This window comes from Diadema antillarum, unplaced genomic scaffold (assembly GCF_040938485.1).
Source record: "Diadema antillarum isolate AM-2024a unplaced genomic scaffold, OU_Dant_1.0 scf00000071, whole genome shotgun sequence".
Lineage (NCBI taxonomy): Eukaryota > Metazoa > Echinodermata > Echinoidea > Diadematoida > Diadematidae > Diadema > Diadema antillarum.
This window is the reverse complement of record NW_027270960.1, coordinates 5,397,501-5,418,237: the sequence shown is the minus strand read 5'-3', so window position 1 is coordinate 5,418,237 and position 20,737 is coordinate 5,397,501. Positions and strand designations below refer to the sequence as shown.

The 20,737-nt window shown below is 37.4% G+C and overlaps 2 protein-coding genes across 2 annotated transcripts in view; one reads left to right on the top strand and one right to left on the bottom strand.

Moving 5' to 3' along the window:
• Window positions 1-3,071: 3,071 nt before the first annotated feature.
• On the bottom strand, window positions 3,072-10,285 carry LOC139716899 (large ribosomal subunit protein uL13m-like). The gene is made up of 7 exons (XM_071628421.1): window positions 10,140-10,285; window positions 8,799-8,922; window positions 8,146-8,239; window positions 7,699-7,759; window positions 6,515-6,601; window positions 5,017-5,138; window positions 3,072-4,160 (listed from the first exon to the last, which is right to left on the bottom strand). The coding sequence occupies exons 1-7, from the start codon at window positions 10,158-10,160 to the stop codon at window positions 4,142-4,144; spliced, it is 528 nt and encodes a 175-aa protein (XP_071484522.1). The 5' UTR covers window positions 10,161-10,285; the 3' UTR covers window positions 3,072-4,141.
• Window positions 10,286-17,434: 7,149 nt separating this feature from the next.
• Window positions 17,435-20,737, top strand: part of LOC139716898 (SOSS complex subunit B2-like) — a 6,102-nt gene continuing 2,799 nt past the window's right edge. The window contains exons 1-3 of the mRNA XM_071628420.1: window positions 17,435-17,777; window positions 18,913-19,051; window positions 20,087-20,158. Of these exons, the coding sequence (XP_071484521.1) occupies window positions 17,684-17,777; window positions 18,913-19,051; window positions 20,087-20,158 (305 nt within the window). The 5' untranslated portion in view covers window positions 17,435-17,683. The remainder of the gene's footprint in view (window positions 17,778-18,912; window positions 19,052-20,086; window positions 20,159-20,737) is intronic.

Here is a 20,737-nt window from a genome sequence, read left to right as displayed (position 1 = left end):
GGTACATTGTACATGCAGCGGCGGATCCATAGGGGGGGTGCACCGGGCGCATGCCCCCTCTTTATTTTTTGTTAAAACAAAAGATATAAAAAGAAAAAATGGGGGGGGGGGGGGAATGCGCCCCCTTTAATTTTGTTAAGACGCCTCCCCTTTACTGAATTCCTGGATCTGCCCCTGACATGGACAATGCTCTTACAAACAGACTTTCTTTTTGGTGCATCTTCATAATCATGTATACTCCGCGATTAGTTTGCAATCTTTTCGAAATAAAATACAGTGGACTCTTGTTACAATGAAGTCCTCGGGACCGGCAGTTTTCTTTCGTTACATATCGAAATTTCGTTATGACTGAAAAAAGTGAACAATAAAAATACATAGAGTGGATAATGTTGCAGCCTGAATTTTTATTTCCTTGTAACCGAAATTTCGTTAAAACCGTGACCGTTATAACGGGAGTGCACAGTAATTTCTGAAAATAATTCCACTAATCACTATACATAGACCTACACATAAACACACACACATGCACATACCCATAGGGCTTACTATACACACAAACATATGCACTAGTAACAGAGACCTATGAAACAACAAAAGAAGGAAATAATAATTAACATATGTTTTCCTCTCTCTACAATATTTCATCACAGATGCAACAAGGACTGGGGCCGCCGCCACTTTCTCCCTTTACGCTGTGGGAAGACAGTTACTACAACAGTTTCCGGAAGTAGTGGCAATGTCTGCCAGCTCGCTCATCGAGTGTGCCATGTCTTGTTTGATGACGGGTTCGTCGTGTCGGTCATTCAGCTTCGACGGGGAAGATGGCTCTTGCTTCTTCTCTGCTGTCGACGTCGACGGCCTTGCTCTTTCCGCCGTCTCGACGAGCAACCATTACGTGGTCGTGAAGTCATAAATGGGACTTTGATTCCCTTGAGCTATTTCAGAACACATGACTTGATAATTGATGCTTCAATGCGATTGCTTTTTCCAAATGACGGTATGACAATTCATCACAGCACACTTGAAACAAGAAGTGGCTTCACTAATCACATTGACAAAGCCTCAAACACATATATTACAATATTATAAATACAGTTGTAGTGGATATCAAATGTAAGCACTGTCTACTGTGAAACTTTCGTAACCCCTTACCCCCCCTCCCCCCCCCCCCCCCCCATCCCGAAAAAAAGACATCATACTCTTTTCCTGTAAGATTTTGAGCTACATGTATTCAATATCACTCTGACAGGATCAAAATTTGGGTGATCTGTGAGTTTGCCTTTTAAAGAGGACAAACCAGTATCCCCTGTAATGTATTCTCTTTTGAATTACACTGTAATACCCATGACTTTTATTTCTTCTCAGGCATCCACAAATTAACTCGCTACCAAACATTGTTTCCTCTTGTCTAACGAGATAACACTAACTAATACATAAGCTGTATACAGCACATTCAGCATGTCGGCATGCAACAATTTATATATACAGAACTTCAGTATTTGATGTGTGGAACTGCAGTTATCATTTATCATTTGTGGGAAAGGGGCTGACCATGCCAATTTTTTTTTTGCAGTCACATTCAGTGTATTGATTTTGTCACTCTCTCTTTTTTCCCTCATCATAAAGACGTGATGATAAATCAGGATTATTACAACTGCAGATACATACAGTTTCACGGACTTAAACTGACTTTTGAAGAAACACCTGGTGAATAAGGACTTAATGCTGATATGTAATATCTTTAATTTAAGTTTTTTTCTTTTCCCTGGGGAGGGGGCGGGGTTGTGCTTGCCTTATTTTTGGTATTCTGAATTTTGTCAGTTGGCCTAAAGCTAACACAATGCAATTTGTATGCAGCAGACAATCTTTACATCTAGCCTTGTGTCAAGGAAAGGGGTGCAGGTGCTTGCATTAAGAGTAACAGCAATCCAGTCCTTGATAGGATAATGTAGACCCATTAGTTGGGGAAACTCTCAAAATTGAGGAGAAAATTAGCAAGGATTTGTACATAGAAACAGGACGAATGTTATTAGAAAAGTTTGCTCGCAAAACATGTTAAGCACCAATTTCAAACATTTTAAAGTAAGTCCATCATCAGATACAGCAACATAAAACCTTTCCAGTCATGCTTCACTTGGTACATAACAATATTCTTGATATTATGATTGAAAATGTTTTCTTATAATTTTCTTCTTTTTTTTAGCAGCTAAAATCTCAAATATCTCAAGTCAACAAGAATGGAGTTAACACATTTTGTCATCAAACTCTTAATTTCATCAACAGTCATCAATGTGATGTGTGGTAGTAAAGTCACAAGTCACATTCTGAGCTTTTCCTTGTCCTCTTGATTCTAATCTAAATTACTGATCTGGACGACTCATAGTCTTTCCCTAAGCTATGACTCCATATGCTAATACACTGTACTGTACCTGTACACAGGAAGCATGACATCAAGTGTTCTGTGCACACCAGTAGTGATGGTAAACTGTACATTCAAGTACATTTTATTGGGCAAAATACATCATATTCCAAGCGGTTTGCTCCAGTTTGATGCTCAATGTAGGACCTCTTTTATCCTTTTTTTTCTTCATCACACCATATTATGTATATGCTTTCATTACAATTCCCCTCCATACTGGTTGTTGCGTTTCTAATGTCCCATTTTATGACCCTTTGTGTGCCTCGAGTGCCAAATAGCACAGAAAACCTCATAGTGTTGTACACTCTCGTTAAAGGCACTGGCACACAAGGGGATTGACAATGCTCCAGCAGATGTTAATCACTGTAAGTACATTGTCTGCAATTCTTTCATTCTTGTCATAAGACAAACTCGTCAGTAGACGACATCCAGGAATACTTGAACAGCTGGTAAATTAGATTTCCATCAGCCCTGGATCTGAAACACCATATTAACCCCATGCTTGCTAGCCATAGAACTGATGGATTCTCAATATCCTAGGGACAATGAATGGAAGACCTGTAGTAGCTCAATCAAATCACAATGGCTGTAAATACCCCGCCCCCCCCCCCCCCACTTCAATGGGAACATGTTTTCAATACAAATATTACAATGCATGAATGCACTTAATATTCTTTCTACTTTTCATGATCAACACTTTTCCATTGATCAAATGTTTCTTTAACCTTAGCCTTTACATTTAAAGTCACAAATCTGCTGTTTGACTGTTGTTGTTGTTGTTATTTACATCTCCCAGCCCTACCACAATAGTACTCTCACTCATTAACCTTGAAAGACCTGGAAATTCTAGCTTGTAATTGTTGGTGCTTTTGTGTGAGTTTTCATGTGATTAACAAACTGCTTGGGACTACTGAAATTTCCTCATACTGTATAGGGTAACTCGCTTTATCAGGGATGAAAAACAAAATAATTTGAAAGGAATGGGACCTGTAAAATTACCTTAATATATATATCAGGTATCTCGTTATATCAGGGATAAAAACAAAAGAACATAAAACCTGCAGAATTACCTTGTTATATCAGGTATCTTGCTCTACACGACCTCATTATGACGAGATCCATTGTGTGTGCATAATGCTGGCCATCACTGGCATGGCACCTATGGAAATTTGTGTATGTTCGAGGCAGCAGCCATCAAGTATTGTCACACCATAATTCAAGAAGTTCATATACCTACATAAACAATGCCACAACAATCAATATGTATTTGAAGAGCGCCAACTATTCAGTTGCACAGTCATGATTTTCCATTTGTAGCAAATGGTTTCGATTCGTCAAAACTCAATATCAATCCTACATCAATCACAAATGGAGATCTTCTATCCATAGTCGAACACGAGTCTGAGAAGAGTGCAAAGGCCCAACATATTCCTTCCTCCCTTTTCAAAGAGTTCAGAAACAGTCCCACGGTTGTCAGGAAAACGCAACTCAGTTTGTTCATCACAGCACAGCCCACTGTTGTCACAAATGATGGAGGCAGAAGCAATGGTAGACCGATGAAGGAACTTTGATGGTGTTCTTTTTAATTGCACCACCAGCTGCGCAACGCGAGATAGTTTTGGACAAATACATGTCAAAAACGTCCTCAAAATGTCCTGAAAAGTTTCCTGACACTGTGTAAACCTCCCAAGCAGCCTGGGAAAGCCTTGTCTGAAGCACTGGTCAGTACTTGGGTAATTTCCTGGAAGATAATGACAATGACACAGATGCATGCAAACTTTACTACGTTTGAAAATTTGTCTGCTCTGTAGGTGAGACATCTGATACTACAAACAGATCATGCCCCAATTCCCTCAAGATGTAATCTATGTAGTATTATATACTTTGATAACATCATGTAGATAGAAACAGATATAAAAATACCACACTGTAATTAAGTTCATCTTATTTGTTGGTCTGTTTGTTGCTTCTTCACCAGTAAAGACTGTTTGGTGTTCAAAAAAAAAAAGAGGAAAAAATAATACATAGCTGAGCTGTAATGTTGACATTTTCTATCACTAAATGCTACACACAGTTAAACTGGCTGATATGAAACTCAAGTGGTAACTTTGAAGAGTTATGTGTGTAGAATTCATGTGTGTGTGTGTGTGTGTGTAAAGTTAATGTGTTTGTAAGTGAGAGAATGTCATATGTACTAAATGTGTCCTCTATTACAATAAAATATGATCCCATTTTAAACAAAAACTATTCCTTGATCCCTGGACTTGGCTTTTGTGAGCCTCACTGCATACATATCACCATTATCTTTACTGGAGTAGGCCACCAAGACATTGCACATGTTGCAAAACTGCATCAAATTTACGTACTGATGACAAGATCAAACATAAAACGGGGCTGCACACTAACCCATTTTTTCTACTGGTCCGACCTGTCTGTCGGACCAGTAGGTACCCAGTTTTTCCATGATTTACTGGTCCATTCCTGAAAAAAAGTTACTGGTCCGACAGTTATTTTTACTGGTCAGGGACCGTCGGACCAGTGCTAGTGTGCAGCTTTGCATAAAAAGAAGAAAAAAAGATACAGTTGAACAAACTTACGGCAGCCATAACCTGGGGAAAGCGTCCCTTTCTTCCTGTGAGTACTCAGAGAGTGCCCTTGGGATGTCACGTGGGGGTTTGACTTGCTCGCTTATGTTGACTAGTATGTCCTCTGGAACATCCTGTCAAGGAAATGGTGGAAATTAAAAATTACATGTAAAAGAAAGAAAACAAACAAACAAACAAGGAGAGGTTGCTGAAGATGTCGGGACCCAGAATGACTTCTCTGGTGCAGCAAGTTAGATAGATGACTTTCAAAATAGGCAAAAGACCTAGCAAAGAGAACAAGAGAAAGAGAAAACAACAACAAGGTTGTAATTGAACTCCTAAGTTGGACGCTCAATGACCTACAGCCCTTTGCACCCAAATCTCAGAGTTAAATTAAGGATCACTTTCTCTCTCATATTTGTCATTGAGAATAATAATCAGCTTTGTTTGAAAACACAGATAATATCAAACATGGGGGCAGTTATCACAAGATGATTTTACATATTCTGTTCTCCATGTCGAAGGCATACAGTACATAAACTAATGAAATTTTCATCCTCATGAAATCCTCATGAAATCCTCATGAAATAATTGACAGAATGACACATAAACCATTGATTTACCAAGCTTGTTGAATTAAAGGTGAAATCTGCAAATCACTATTAAAGTGATTACAGTATGTTATCACATGATAATCCTTTTATGCAGATATTTCATACCTAGGTTACATATGTGGTAACATTGCACTTAGATTACTTTCTTTGACTAAGGTTGCACATAGAGGCTTCTTTAGGTGTAGGGGTTTACATATATTACGTGTCCCACATAATTGCTTTACTGAGCAAAAAACAGAAAAATTATTTGAATGGGCGACATCAATGACAAAATGTCCACAAAATAGAATGTCTGTAAAGCACAGAATAAAAGTAGATGGTTGTAAATGTTCATATTTTCCATTTTGCCTTTATGAATGATTTTATAACTCTACACTACAGAGAATAAAAGATTCTATATAGTGGACTCCTGTTACAGCAAAGTCCTCGGGACCGTAAGTTTTCTTTCATTAAATCTAACTTGTGTTATAACCGAACAAACAAGCAATAAAATATATAGAGCGGATAATGTTACGGCCTGAATTTTTACTTTGTTGTAACCAAAATTTCATTATAACCATGTTCGTTATAACAGGAGAGCACTGTATTGTGATCTGTAAATGGTCACCTAAAGCAAATAAAACTTGCAATAAATCAGTACAAGGCAATTTCGTTATGAAGGGGACCTAAAACATATGACAATTACCATGCTAGATCAGGTTCTCACTATATCAGTGTATAAAAACAAAGATATACAAACAGCTGGGACTTATGAAAATATCACCTTGTGTTAAGAGGGTTTTGTTATGTCAGGCTTCTTTGTGACGAGGTTCCACTGTACCGTAATCTCCACAGAGTAATCAACTGCAAAAACCAATACTGAGTATCGTGTGAGATGGAAATTCGTTAAAGCTTACATCGTCTATGAACAGGTGTAATCTCCTCATCATCTCCCGTCTCCGCAGGTCTTTGGGAAGCATTCCGTAAATGGCTTTACGCATGATCTACACAAAGACAACATCGCAACAGCAGAGTTGTACTGTCAGGGTTTTTAGTCGCAGCATGATGGCTGCAAGTCATCAAACACATGCTTAGCACCAACATCGGAGCCAAGCTTTACACGCTATTGCAAGATTGTACACATCTTTCACCAGTCAAAGACAACTGATAACTTTTGTTACTCTCTCATCTGCTGTCCACTTGATAGGGATTAGCCGATGAAACAGTTGAATGGGGGTATCTGTAAAGTTTTAAATAAGGGGCAATTATTCGCTGCATCATACAGTGAAAAGAATACTTGAAAACATTTCACTATTCTGAACTGAAGTACTTTAAAAACTGCACTACCTGCTTATTCATATACTTGAAAAATATTTACTCAGTTTCCACAGGAAAACTCAAACTAATGCATACATAAAAATATATTACCCGATTTTGTAGTCTGTACTAACTTATTTCTGCTTATTATTTCAGTTGTTCACAACATAAAAAATAGCAAAATCATTACTTGAGTTATGTAACATTGATATCATACATACAAACACTGTTGCCGTTTATCAGAAAGGTAACTGTTGGAAGTATCAACATCCTCCAAAGATCTAGAGAACTCTCACTTCTTGCAAACTCTTTTGTATTTGCAGAAGTTGTACATTGTATTATCTATTCCCTAATCAACACATGAATTCATCAACCTACTGTGTTATGCAACAATCAATCCATCCACTAATTCACCCAGCCGTACTTTTATCCATTTCAGCTATTAACTGCATAATATATTCTCCATACTTGTGCATCGATCATCAATCATTAATCAGTTGTGCTGCTCCAAAACTTTTGAATTACATGAGAAAATGAGAAAGGCTCCATCACTTGCTGTCTTCAAATCTTTGTTGAAGACTAACCTTTTTTTTTCAGAAGCTTTTGATTAATTTGTTACTTATTTTTTTGTGTGTTTAATCAGTAACAATGTTCGGAGCTCTGTTACATCACAGTGCAGTAAAGTATATTTATATAGTAGCTGCGCTATATAAATTTGTCTAATCATTATTATCATCTATTGGAACTATGCACACAAAATGCTTGAGGGCATGTGTGAACATACCTTTGTTGGATCTCTTCTATGAACAATGTAAGCAGGAGTTGAACTAAATCCCCCTGGGTACCTGTAGAAAGAAAACAAAATGTTAGAAAATGAAGTAATACACAGGTAAAATATTAATTTCATTCCAGTGTCACACACTCAAATGGTACACGAGGCTTTCTAGTCAATGATACCTTCAATAGTTTAGTCTGCATCTGAACAATGTAGATGGCTATCAATAAAGGTTTGAAGCATAATGCAGCTATTTTTGTTGTTGTTGTTGTTGTTGTTGTTGTTCTTGTCGGATTCCACATACTTTCTTTTTCCTTCCTTGTAATGAGAAATTACACAAACAAGACAATGGCAAACATTGAAAGGTGACCATGGACAATATTGGATACATTTGAAGCTTTTTTTTTTTCCAGTACACACATTGTTGACAGGCTATGACCATATCTTTGTACTTACCCAGTGTGGTGATGATAGATCTTTTCTTGCCATTGGTCTTTTGAGAATGCAACCTGACTGGTATTTATGATCACAACATGATCTCCAACATCACCTGAAAAAGAGAATGAGATTCACACATTGCAATCAGTTACTTGAGAAGTCACAGAACAAATTTATTTTGAAGAAATTAAACAGCTGATTATAACATCCAGAAGTACATATATTGGGCAGAAATGTCTCTCTATTTCTCAAAATAAAATTCCAACGGCAGAAATTACAACACGAAAGCAATATCATTATATCAGCAGGATCCTTACCAAATATTGACAACAGTTTCACTGTTAGCTTTCACAGTGACTCTCTGAGATACACCCATTCACATTATAGCCATGAGTATCCAGCCTTCAGTGTTAAAGTTTTAATCCGATGTGGGGTTTTATTATCCTCCTGTGACTTGAATATTACATCCTCTGATAATTTGCATTCTTGTTGAAGGAGCAAACCATGAATCAGCTGTGTTAGAATTGCAGAGTGATGCATGTGGAAAATCTCAGCACTGCAAGCAATGCATAGGATCGTTAAAATGTATGTGCTTGAAATATGGAAATAGACATCAGAAGTTTACATTTACTATGCAATCATGTACATGTAACTTCACCCAAGTTACTTACTGAGAGGGTGATAAATGGGTTTGTGCTTCCCCTGGAGGACTTTGGAGGCAACTTGTGCCACTTTCCCTGGAGGTTGCTTGTAGGCATCAATCAGGTACCAGAGGCGGGAAAAGGTAGCCCATTGCTGCATGAATGAGAAACATAAATTTAGATCTACGAGGGTCTATTCTGATTTGCATCATCATATCATCAAAAGAAAAGATTTTGGTACTAGATTTTACAAGTATCAGAAACTTTCAGAAAACACAGAGACAGTGCTGACTGGGTCATTTTTACATTTATCACTCCCATTTTGTAAATTTGACAGTGCTTTCCTTACCATCAATCATATTAAATCTTGGAATTCTACTGTCTCCATATAGATTACTCTGCTACTGCCAACCACTCACTCTTCCTGGCAATCATTCTGCAGCTACCATAAACATACACTGATACAGGAATCAACTTTTCAGTCAGCCTCCCTGCCCTATGTGCATATGTGTGGTTGTGTATATATAGACAAGTTACAAAGATTTCTAGAAAAGATAAAGTTCGACTGAAAGCAGAGGATACAGCTGTATTTGCAAAATTGCATGTGATTTTCTTTTTTTTTATTGATTTTTTTTTTTCATAGCAAAAATACAATGCATGTGGTTCTTGGTTGACTAACATACAAGTAACACCCCTAAAATATCTGTGTGCTCTTCTAATGTGACATGCAATAAAATAAAAAGCATATACTAAACATTGTAATTTTACCTAAGTTACAAAGAATGAAAGATGCATGAACACCTGGTCCTGGGTTGGGTGTAGAACGAACTCTAGCTGTAGCAGTGTAGTGTAGATCTATCTATCTAGAGTGAATGTTTAGTATGATACAGATTGATCAATATGTAAACTTCCTTTGAGGGTTATTAAAATGTCGTTCAGATTATTTCAAATGGATGAAAATAAAAACATTCCACAGGACCACAGTCCCCACTGGCACTGGTCCCAGTAGTATAGTAAATTTACCGTAACCGAATCTCATTTGCTAGTCTCAGTCTCAAGTGTCGGACTGGTCGCAGTTTATACCTTAAAAATAAAACCCAATAACCTATGAGAAATCAGAGATTTTAACCAATACTACAGCTTTCCTTAAGAAAGACTCTGTTGTCTGAATGATGTAGACCCGGCCGGGTCTAGTCGAAACTCTTTCATAGTGAATACGTAGAACGGAACGCACGATATTATAACGATAGAATATATAGCCTCATGATAATACAGCACACATTCGAATAGGTGGGACTTCAATAAAGCCGGTGCATCGGCCTCCTCGCTGGAGGTCTCGCATTGTGACAACAAAACAGACATCTCTCCTACCTGAGAAACTCTACTTGACATCGTGTGTGATTATAACATCGGTTATTGCTGAGACGAGTCAATTTTCTTTCCTCCACAACATCAGTGTCACGATATTAATGGGGAGATGGCAAAATAATGTCATACAGTAATCTATTCCACATGATTCCTTGTATTAAAAGCAAACGTGTTATGTCTCTGACTGTAGAGGGCGGGCTTCTTGTTCACAGTTGATGATCAGAGCAGAGACCCGTAACACAGCTTACTCAGTATTTAGAGATATTTGCGGCTCTCTGTCTATTCATCACCCTTTTATGTTTTTGTTATAAAGTACCTCCGCCAAGGAAGGGTTATCTAGAAATTCTTTTCATCGGCGTTTGTTTGTTGTTAGTTAGTTTGTTTGTTTGTTTGTTTGGAGGGCAACTCGGTGCATAACATTATGCAAATTGCATCAACTTCGTTTGAAACTTTTCCTGACAACTTTTACCAGGGGTTGTACCATCCAGGCTACAGCCACTGGTTGAACATAGCTTACGTATCTTGAGTTTGACTTAATTGTTTCTTCTTCTTCTTCTTCGTGTATACTGTCCAACACCCCTTAGTAGGGGCCAACCGGACAGGGGGTGCGCTGGTGTTAAAGTCGCGCGGAGAGAGAAGTGTGGGGTTTAGTTGCTTTGCTCCTGAATGTATTGTAGGGTTGCTGCTTTAAAAGAGTCCTTGCTTGCGATGTTGGAAACTGTTGATGGGAGTGAGTTCCAGTCTATGATTGTTCTTGGAATGAACGAGTATTTATAAAAGTTTTTGTTCGTGGCGATTGGGATGAAGCTTGTAGTGGATGATTTCCGGAGAACCCTTCGGACCGGACGCAGGGCTTTTCGAACTGGGATGGATAGGCGACCCGCAAGCGCTTCGCGGAATGCGGTGATGCGGCCTACTCTGCGTCGATGTTTCAGCAGCTCCCAGCCCAGCTCACGCTTCATTTTAGTAACACTACTGTGTCTAGAGTAATCACCTCTAACAAAACGCGCTGCTCTGTTCTGCACTGCTTCCAGTCTGTCTACCAGAGTCTGAGTGTGGGGGTCCCACATATGCAGAATACTGAAGGTCGCATCTTTTTGTTAAAATCAAGTATCTGTTGAATTTAGATTTCGTCTTTGTATATCGTATTTTGCCCTGTCAAAATGTTTCCCTGGGAGTGACAGAAACAACTTTTACTGTTAATGCTGTCGCACATAAGTGTTCAGGTGCAGTAGGCCTATAGGAAAAGAATAGGCCCATAAGTTTGATAATCTTAAAACTACCATGACTGCCGGTATATATGCAAGCACCCAGCCGTCCGCCTTTAGATTTCATGAACTATTTTGCCCTAGGATATCTATCGAAAGTTACAGTACCCAGTAAGTTTATGACCTATAGTGTGAAAGACAAATTAACACTAAATAACAGCTACATGTATGTGTGTGTTTGTTTCATTCAGGTTCGCCTCCACCAGTTTTTTTTTTTTAAATAAACATTATAACAATGGAAGGATTCAGGTGTGAGTTTCTTCAGTTTGTCTCCCTCTACAAATCAAATTTGTTAAGCATTATAACAATGGAAGGATTGTTGTTGTTCGTGTTTATTGGCGCTTTTCAATCAGTCGGATTTTCTGTGCCACGTCTTCTCCATACTATAGTCAGATAGTATTTAGGAGTCCATGAAAGAGTGTATGAGCTCAGTTCGGTTGATCACGTCACGCTCACTCTGTTCTAGGTTTCGGCTTACCTGTCAAGTGGCAGTATGTGAGATCAATTTCCCTCCAACGTTGATAGTGCAGTGCATCTATATACAAATACATATAAATATACTTTTTTCCAGCTACTTAATATTATCATTATAGACTGTGTGTATTTTAACAAAACGCATAGCACACAAAGTGTGCGTATTGCTAGTGAATACTAACAATATCAATAATCAATCTTTATTGCATCGTGAACGCTTTGTGTTTTTTTATGTACACACAAAGCCCTAAAATTATCTTCCATACTAACCTTTCGATATTTCTAATATTCAATGCATCTATTTCCATCATCTTTTTGCTTCAATTTTCTTTCTTTTTTATACCGTTTACATCCCAATAAATAATGTTCTATTGTTCTAACACTTGGCATGAATCACATAATCCATTTTCATGACAATTAACATCGTAAAGATAATCATTCAACCTTATACTTTTCCCCAGACGAATTTGATGTACAACATTCTTCCTTTCTACTCACTCCTTGTAACTATATTCCCTTAGATACCTGCGATTGTGTTCTGAAGAAATCTCTTCCTCTCTCAGATGTTTCCCATTCTGTTTGCCAAATATGTCTATAATACGACACCATAATTATATTTGGTAAGTTCTTCTGCCTCGTATGAGCAATATCAACATCTATATTTTCTTTAAAAGATCCCCTTTTTGCTAAATTATCAGCTATTTCATTACCTTTCACTCCTCTATGAGAGGGTCTCCATTCAAAATATACATCTATATCCTGCAGTTGTAAACATTTCAGTTTCTCTAAAATTTGTACAACTATAGAACACTAGTAATAGTAGACAAATTTTCTAGCACCTGTGATGCAGCAAGAGAATCGGTTAGAATAACAACCGAAATACTACGAAAAGTCTCTAACCATTCTAATGCCATTATAATTGCAGTTAATTGTGCTCTCATAATACATATTGAAGGTAATCTAAAAACCTTACCTATGTCATACTGATCAACATAATAAGCAGCACCAGTATTGTTATTGTCTTACCTTGATCCATCTGTGTATATTTTCACATAACCTTTCCATCTTATCAATAATCTTTCATTTACATAATTTGCTACCTCTATCTCATTATCAATTCTTTTCCTAATGTTATAAAAAATAAAATATGATATTCTCGGAGGTACATAATACCAATACAGTTCTTTTAATATACAATCATAAATTTGTTCAACATTTGTATTCAAAGTATGTGTCCTCATAACAAGCGGGCCTTGACCGGAATTCCCTTCAAAAGACATTGAATAAAATCTATACTTATCAACAAAATACTTCTGCGAAATTAAAGACATCTCTCCACACTCTACTTGTAAAGCTTCAAGAGATGTCTTAAACACTGTACTAGTAATTATTCTCAAAGCCTAATATTGAATACAATCAGGTTTACGTTTTGTGCTACCACTTGCAGCATCATATAGGTCACATCCATAATCTAAAATTGATCTTAGACTTATCAATCCTTTATATACCGTCAATAATATTTGACCATATACTGCCCCATAGTGTACCGGCGACACATCTCAACAAATTTAATCGCTTTACAGCCTTGTCTTTGATAACATCAATATGCTTTTTTTTTTCTAATTCAACTTATGATCAAACCATGCCCATTCCTAAAAACTTATATTCCGCATTGTTTAATTTCATATCCCTCAATATATAATTTAACGCTATTTTTCTGTTTATTGGTGAACACCATCACAGTTGATTTATCAGCTGAAACATCAATCTTCCAGTCTCTACAGCATGACATACATTATTTCATCAATTGCTCTTTGTAATTTCTTCTGCAAATAACATAAGTTTCTACGCACGCTCTATAACGCTATATCATCAGCATATACCGAATTTTCTTTCAATTTTAAATCACTCAGCATATAACATTAAACAAAACTGCATGTACTCATAACACTTCCTTGGGGAGTCCCCCTTTTCAGCACATATTCTTCAGAATATGTATATACCATCTAACTTTACTACACATTGTCTATTTCCCAAAAATGCAGCACTCCACCTTAACATTCTATTTTTAATTCCAATCGCTTCAATTTTATGAAGTAAACCTTTTCTCCAGATCTTATCAAAAGCCTTAGTTAAATCTAAGAACACAACAACCGCATATTCTTTATTTGCCATTCCTTTTTGTACATCAGTTTCTAATCTCACCAATTGATCGATAGTACTTCTACTTTTTCTAAAACCCGCTTGAAACGGACTTAATATATCATTCCTCTCCAAATACCGTACATCTACTAATCTGTTTTCACCATTCTTTCCATAATCTTACACATCAATGAGATTAAAGTAATCGTGCGATATGACCTAGGATTCGTGGGGTCTTTACCCGGTTACAACACAGGAATTTGTATACATTGATGCCATTCAACTGGAAAAATTGCTTTAATCCATACATCATTATTGTTGCAATAAACATTGATGCATAATTTCAGGTAGCGATTGTACCATACCATCTTTATCTGCCGCTGTATTTTTCATTTCTTTCAAAGCATTCTTAAACTCTCTCATTGTGAATTCCTCACTGAAAGCACTATCAACTTGCTCATATAAATTTACTTTGATTACTTCATTCTCAATAATGTTTCTTTTTTTCTTCTCCTACTGAATTACAAATAATCCGATCTGAAACGCCTTGGCAATAAGATTTGCTTTTTGTGATATATCTGTTACCGGCGTCATCTCATCCATCTCAAACAGATTACTACTAACACGAGTATTCTCCTTTCTTTTCTGTAATCCTTTCACCTTTTTTCCAAACTTTACCCACATCCGTCGTTCGATTTAATGACTGGCAGTATTTGAGCCAATATACTTTTCTTTTCTTATAACTTTCTGAGCATACGCTTTCTTTTCTTTATACTTTACCAAATCTTCTGTCTTATAATGCCCTGAATTCCTACTCTATTTCTATACCGATTTCTCTCCCTGATCACCTGTTCACATTTCTCTGTCCACCATGGCGCTGGATCCTTTCCTTTTCTTCCACCTATAATATACCTTTTTGATATTTTCTTCTGCTACCTCATTGATCAAACTTACAATCAAATTATATTTTTCTTGAATACTCATATCTTCTATCACTTGTAATTCCCTTAGAAGTAGTTTATGAAAGACCAAGAAAATCGCAGTGCCAAAGTTATCCCCATGACTCTTCTTTTTTTTTTTTGGGGGGGGGGGGAATTGCACTGTTTCAGGGAGAACAAACAATATGGAAAAATAAACAAATTTTATATTTTGTTTGTAGAAGTTTCAATCTTTGAAGTGGCGTTTAACATAATATCCCGATTAGATTTTGTACGAGGCCGCAAGATGTCCCTAGCAAGTTTCATTCCATACTTTTGTCTCATCCATTCACTAAGAAATCAAGAAACCGCTGTAATCTATTTTTCCCCAGTTGCCACTTCCGGGGTAAGAAAAGTGAAAAGAAGAAGAAGAAAAAAAAAAAAAAAAGGTGGGGGGCATTCCGCCGACCCTGCGGGATGTACTATGGCTGTAGTACAGTCATGTATTATGATCTTCGATGATGAGGATTGGTCATTGATCGTGTGAATGCAGAAATATAAGCAGAACGCATCATTGATCGAAGTTTGAGGAAAATGGGACAATCCATTCAAAAGTTGTGAATCTTAAAAGTTTAAATATCAGGAATAGCTGGACATACAACAAAAAGCTATGCAACAATTCGTGATGTGGAGATAACGAGAGAGAAAAAAATCATAAACTTTCATTGCCTCCGCATGCCCTCTGAAAAAAAAAGGTAAGCCATATCAAGTTGTCTTTACATTTCTCGATATCGTTGTCCATGTGTGACATCACAAATTATTGTTGTGTTCTTATCCTGTGATGGCTGTACCAAAACTTTTACAAATCATAACTTTTGAACGGGTTGTCGATCAGATTTTAGAGTTCTGTGGATTTTCCTCTGATCCCACCATGCCCACCGTTTCATCTCCTTGCCTCTTCACAGACTGAGTTTCCAGTCGTTTTATAGGAAAAATCAGTTTACGAAAAATTGTAGGAGAGCGAACGCGATCGAACCGCTGCATCAGGAGTCGAAGGTTGATATTCAGTGGTGAAGAAGCGTTGTTTTGTTTTGAATGTCTTACTGTATTATATATCTAATAAATTGAGTTCATATTATGTTCCAATTATTAATGTGATGTCTGCATTCTGAAATGTTCCACACCAATGGTCATCGTGATGAACAAAGCTGCAACAAATTAGCTAGGTCCCACGCGTACATTATGGTGTTGGTAATATTCTGTCCAATGAGCTGAGTGCATTGAATGAGTGGCAGTGTCCAAGCCGCGTAACTCGTTAGCCGAGCTGACAGAGTTTGAAATCTGCGTTAGATACTATACTACTACTCTCTAATAATAATAGGAAACACTGAAAAATGCCAGTGTATACGTCAGACGTAGATGCTAGTCGTATTGTACATTGACTGTGTATTACTCTGTCTCTACATGCACTGCTGGGCCTGTGGGTCAAGTCACACCACTCATTTGCGAAGAATTGCAGTCATCCTCGGCACAGCATGCAGCAGTACCAATGAATTTTGAATGATCAGGGTTGTGATTCTCTGCGCCCCAGCCCAGGTATTGTGCTACAATGTACACATGTAACATATTCATCCAGATCCATCAGATACAGATCTGACTCTTTTGAAGACAATGAATTATAGATAGAATCTACACGTATTCATATATTAAAGGCAGGGCCAGGGTCTACGCATTCGCTGCGTTTGTACCTACCACCACAGGAGCATGACAGGATTCATTGATGCTTGTAAGTTAAATAACCTGCAACAACTCTGATTCAGGGAGTGTATACTCTTTATTATCTGATGGACCAGAAATTAAAGGACAAGTTCACCTTCATAGACATGGGTTGAGTGAATAAGGTGAATGCAGCAATATTACTGAATACTAGAACACATCAGTGAGAGTTTGAGGAAAATCGGACAATCTGTTCAAAAGTTATGAATTTTTGAAGTTTCTGCTCAGTCAAGGCTGGATGAAAAGACTACTGTAGCTTGTGATGTCACATTTGTACAACGGTATAAGGAAAGAATAGAGAAAATCCAACATATTTCCATTTTTCTCCCATAACAAAAGAACACTCGACTTCTCTCTTTCAGAAGGCAGAGGGAATGATATTGCCCATAACATACATCAGTAACAAGTGGAAGAAATGTGCACTTTATTCAAAAAGTAGAGTTTTGTGAAATTCTTTTTATTTTCCTTATATCGTTGTTTACATGTGACATCATACACTGTAGCAGTCTTCTCATCCAGCAGTGACTGTGCAGATACTTTAAAAATTCATAACTTTTGAACGGATCGTCCGAATTTCCTCAAACTTTCACTGATGTGTTCTACTAATATTGCTGCATTCTCTCAATCCTTATGCATATGAAGGTGGACCTGTCCTTTAAAGAATGACGGGTAATTTACATTTGTCATTTTCCATTTCTTCTACACAGAGTTCATCATCAACAGCTCTACACTCCTAGTAGTAGAACAGGTTGAGTTCTTCAAAGTAAGGAAGGGGCTATTTGTCCAATAACTCGTCTCGGCAGACAATCCAGAAAGAGTTGGATTTTTATTATTTTTTTTTCCGGTGCATTTGCAATTTCTGAGGGTTCCAAACCTGCACACAACAAGCACATCCAACTGATACGCAGCAGGACATACATGTATCAAGGTGCTTTTTCACATCAAAAGGAAAGACATTCTCACCACAAAGATGACAAATGAAAGAGAACAGAAATTAACCTGTATCAAAGACTTGCGTCCTGGAATGAAGAATCTTCAAGTCCTCTTTATTGTCCTGGATATAGGTAAGCAGAATATAGCAGAATAGTCTCCCATTTTTAAAGATGGATTTGATCCAATCTAGCATTGTACATGTAGGTGACTCAACCTGCAATTGCAAATCATGTAAAATGCTTTGGCACTCCCATGAGAGGATTAATGCTGAGGTAAATGATTGTGTATAATTGGTAATCTCATCTTTATGTTGAAATTGAAATTACAGACATATTTCGGTTTATAGTCAATTTGTATTTTGATAATGATATTCTCATCTGCAAACTTTCTCAACAAATGGATTAACTTGTGCATAGTTTCATGATTGTAAGTATTGCAACTATATTGCAGCTTTGCTGGAGGACGAAAAGAAGTCATAAGTGCCTCATGAATTTTAATAGGTTTTCTTAACTTTCCAGCAGCATCTATTCACCAGATAAGAGGATATTGCATTGATAATGATTTTGTTTTCCTGGAAGTCCAGGTGGAAATGATTCATTATGTCAAAGTTTGTATCTCATTATGACAAGTATGGTGGTAGGAGAACTTTATGCTGACCCAGGAAGCAAAGTATGATATGGGATTGAGAGCAAAAGGAGAGAGCAAGAAAGACCGAGTGCAAAGCTGCTTGCTGGAGTTAACACTATTCAGAATGAGCTGTATGTATCCACCATTGCTTTCAATTGAATTGCAGATATCCCTTTGTCAGAGAATATTCATTCTCACTGGGAATGTCATAGGTGATGGATGTTGGGAAGGTCATGCCCCAAATCCCTTCTTTTTACCCATCCAAAGCAGCTGGAGATGACTTTTTCTTTTTTTCACTTCAAAGTTCAAACCCCAACCAATGACAAATACATTGCCCTCTGGGGAAGAAAAAAACCCCCATTGTAACTGTCATCCCACCTTTAACGATGTCTTTACATCCTTTGTAATTTCATATGATATTACAGAGGATGTAGCTCAAGACATCATCAAATTGATTATCTTTCCAATGCAAAGTTCTTGAAATAAAAGTATTGACAATATACACTACATTATGTATATTGTTTTTGCGCATATCAAAACAATTTCATCAAGGGGTAATTTTTTTTTTTCATGTGGGAAGATAGCATATATACAAACAAGCTGTTATGTGTTTGTGTTATCAATTTTTTTTTATTTCAGAAAAGCCAACAAAAACAAAAGATGGCCATGATGTCAGGTCATGCAAGGTTGCCGACAAGACAGGGTCCATCAATTTGTCTGTGTGGGATGAGATTGGTGAAGTTGTCCAGAGTGGTGACATCATCAGGCTTACAAAAGGGTGAAATAGCTCTGTCTTCATTTGGGTTCTTTCCCTATGTCTGTCTGTCTAACTATCTATTTGTCCATCCATCCATCCATCCATCCATCCATCCATCCATCCATCCATCCATCTATCCATCCATCCATATATCAATCTATTTTATCTATGTCTGTGGGTATGTCTTTCTGTCTATCTATCAATCTATCTGTCTATTTATCTATCTACTGGTATCTACTGGTATCTTTCCAGCCTACATCATCATCATTTCCCCTTCTGCAACCCATTGAACTCTTCTTTGTGTATCCAAAACATAATCAGTAATGGGTTGTCAGTCATATGTACTCCACCTATTAAAGCAAATGCCTCATGTAAACATCCAAACAGCTCATACAGAACACATGAAAATTTGTGCATTCAAATGATTTCAAAGCCCCAAATTCCGTGTACGCAAATATCTCTAGATCTTCAAGTTCCTACATTTCGATCATCTTAAGGGAAGACTGAAATGAATGAAAATCTTTGGCAAAGTACTGTATACATTTCGCGAGGATTTTATATTCGCGAATTTCGCAAGTCAGGTGCTATTCGCAAAATTAAAGACACACAAAAATATTGACTCCGATCTGGATGTGAATGTGACGTACAAGTGTACACTTCTCTGTTCAGTACAGGACTTCACGATCGTGAATTTAACCACTCGCGAAATCGTTGGGAGTTCCTTATTCGCAAAAATTTAGACTCGTTAAATGTATGCCGTATACAGTATTGAATACCTAGTAAACTTTACTATGCTTGGCGATTCTCACTTCTAAAAGCATTGCATCTTACAAATTTATGTAGGTGATGTACAGTTGATTGCGACCGCTTCCCATGATATCTAGTTTCCTTTCAAAGAATTCAGAACAACCTTGTTTGTGTAATTGTAGTGCCTCGGTGTGCTTTTTTGCAATAATGACTTCAAGTAATCATGATGATTAGATACCTTACAACTATTAAATTGGATTTTTTTCTGTTGTGTGCTGACTTATTGTATATGCAATTTTCCATGAATAGGTATGCTTCAATATGGAGAAATTGCCTCACTCTGTACTGTGGTCAAGTCGGGAAACTGCAGAAAGTTGGAGAGTAAGTATGCCACCAAATTGGTGTATAGAAGTGGTGTTCAACTTTTTATTGCAAACAGCCTTTCATTGTTACCCAATGTTTGCACACACAGCTCAAATTATGTTTCTTGCATCTTGTGATGCACGTGATCAACACTTAATGAACTTTTGTTTTGAGGAACAAGTCAACAATTTTAGGACTCTGATGACCTTTATATATATATATATATATATGTATATATACCTTGATATGTTTGATAACTTGCATTTATTAGTTGACTCTCACTTTCATTTTGTTGCCTCATCTTGGTACACCTTATTAGGGCTCACTGCTTGCTCAGCCCCCCCCCCCCCCCCAATGCTGTTGCTGTTTCACTCTTTTGCTTTCTTTATCCCTCTGTTGTTCCTTATCTTGTTTGATGTTGCCTCCCTATTCATCCTTATCCTTCAAAGGTTGTCCCCCCCCCCCCCCCCATGGTCCACAGGATCATCGCTGACCCTCTTGCCTTTTGTCTGTCCACCCTCCTGCTCTAATCCCCCTCCTTTTACCTGTTGGGCTCCTTGCCCATGACCTCCTACCCTCCCTTTTTGTTTTCTTTGT

What these genes read in the sequence shown, in the direction of transcription:
- LOC139716899 (XM_071628421.1), bottom strand. Translation starts at nt 10,160, where the DNA reads ATGTCAAGTAGAGTTTCTCAG. An exon ending in ATCTATCATCACCACACTGG is followed by an intron (nt 7,760 to 8,145) that starts GTAAGTACAAAG and finishes TTCTTTCTACAG; the next exon opens with GTACCCAGGGGGATTTAGTT. An exon ending in TACACCTGTTCATAGACGAT is followed by an intron (nt 5,139 to 6,514) that starts GTAAGCTTTAAC and finishes TTTCCTTGACAG; the next exon opens with GATGTTCCAGAGGACATACT.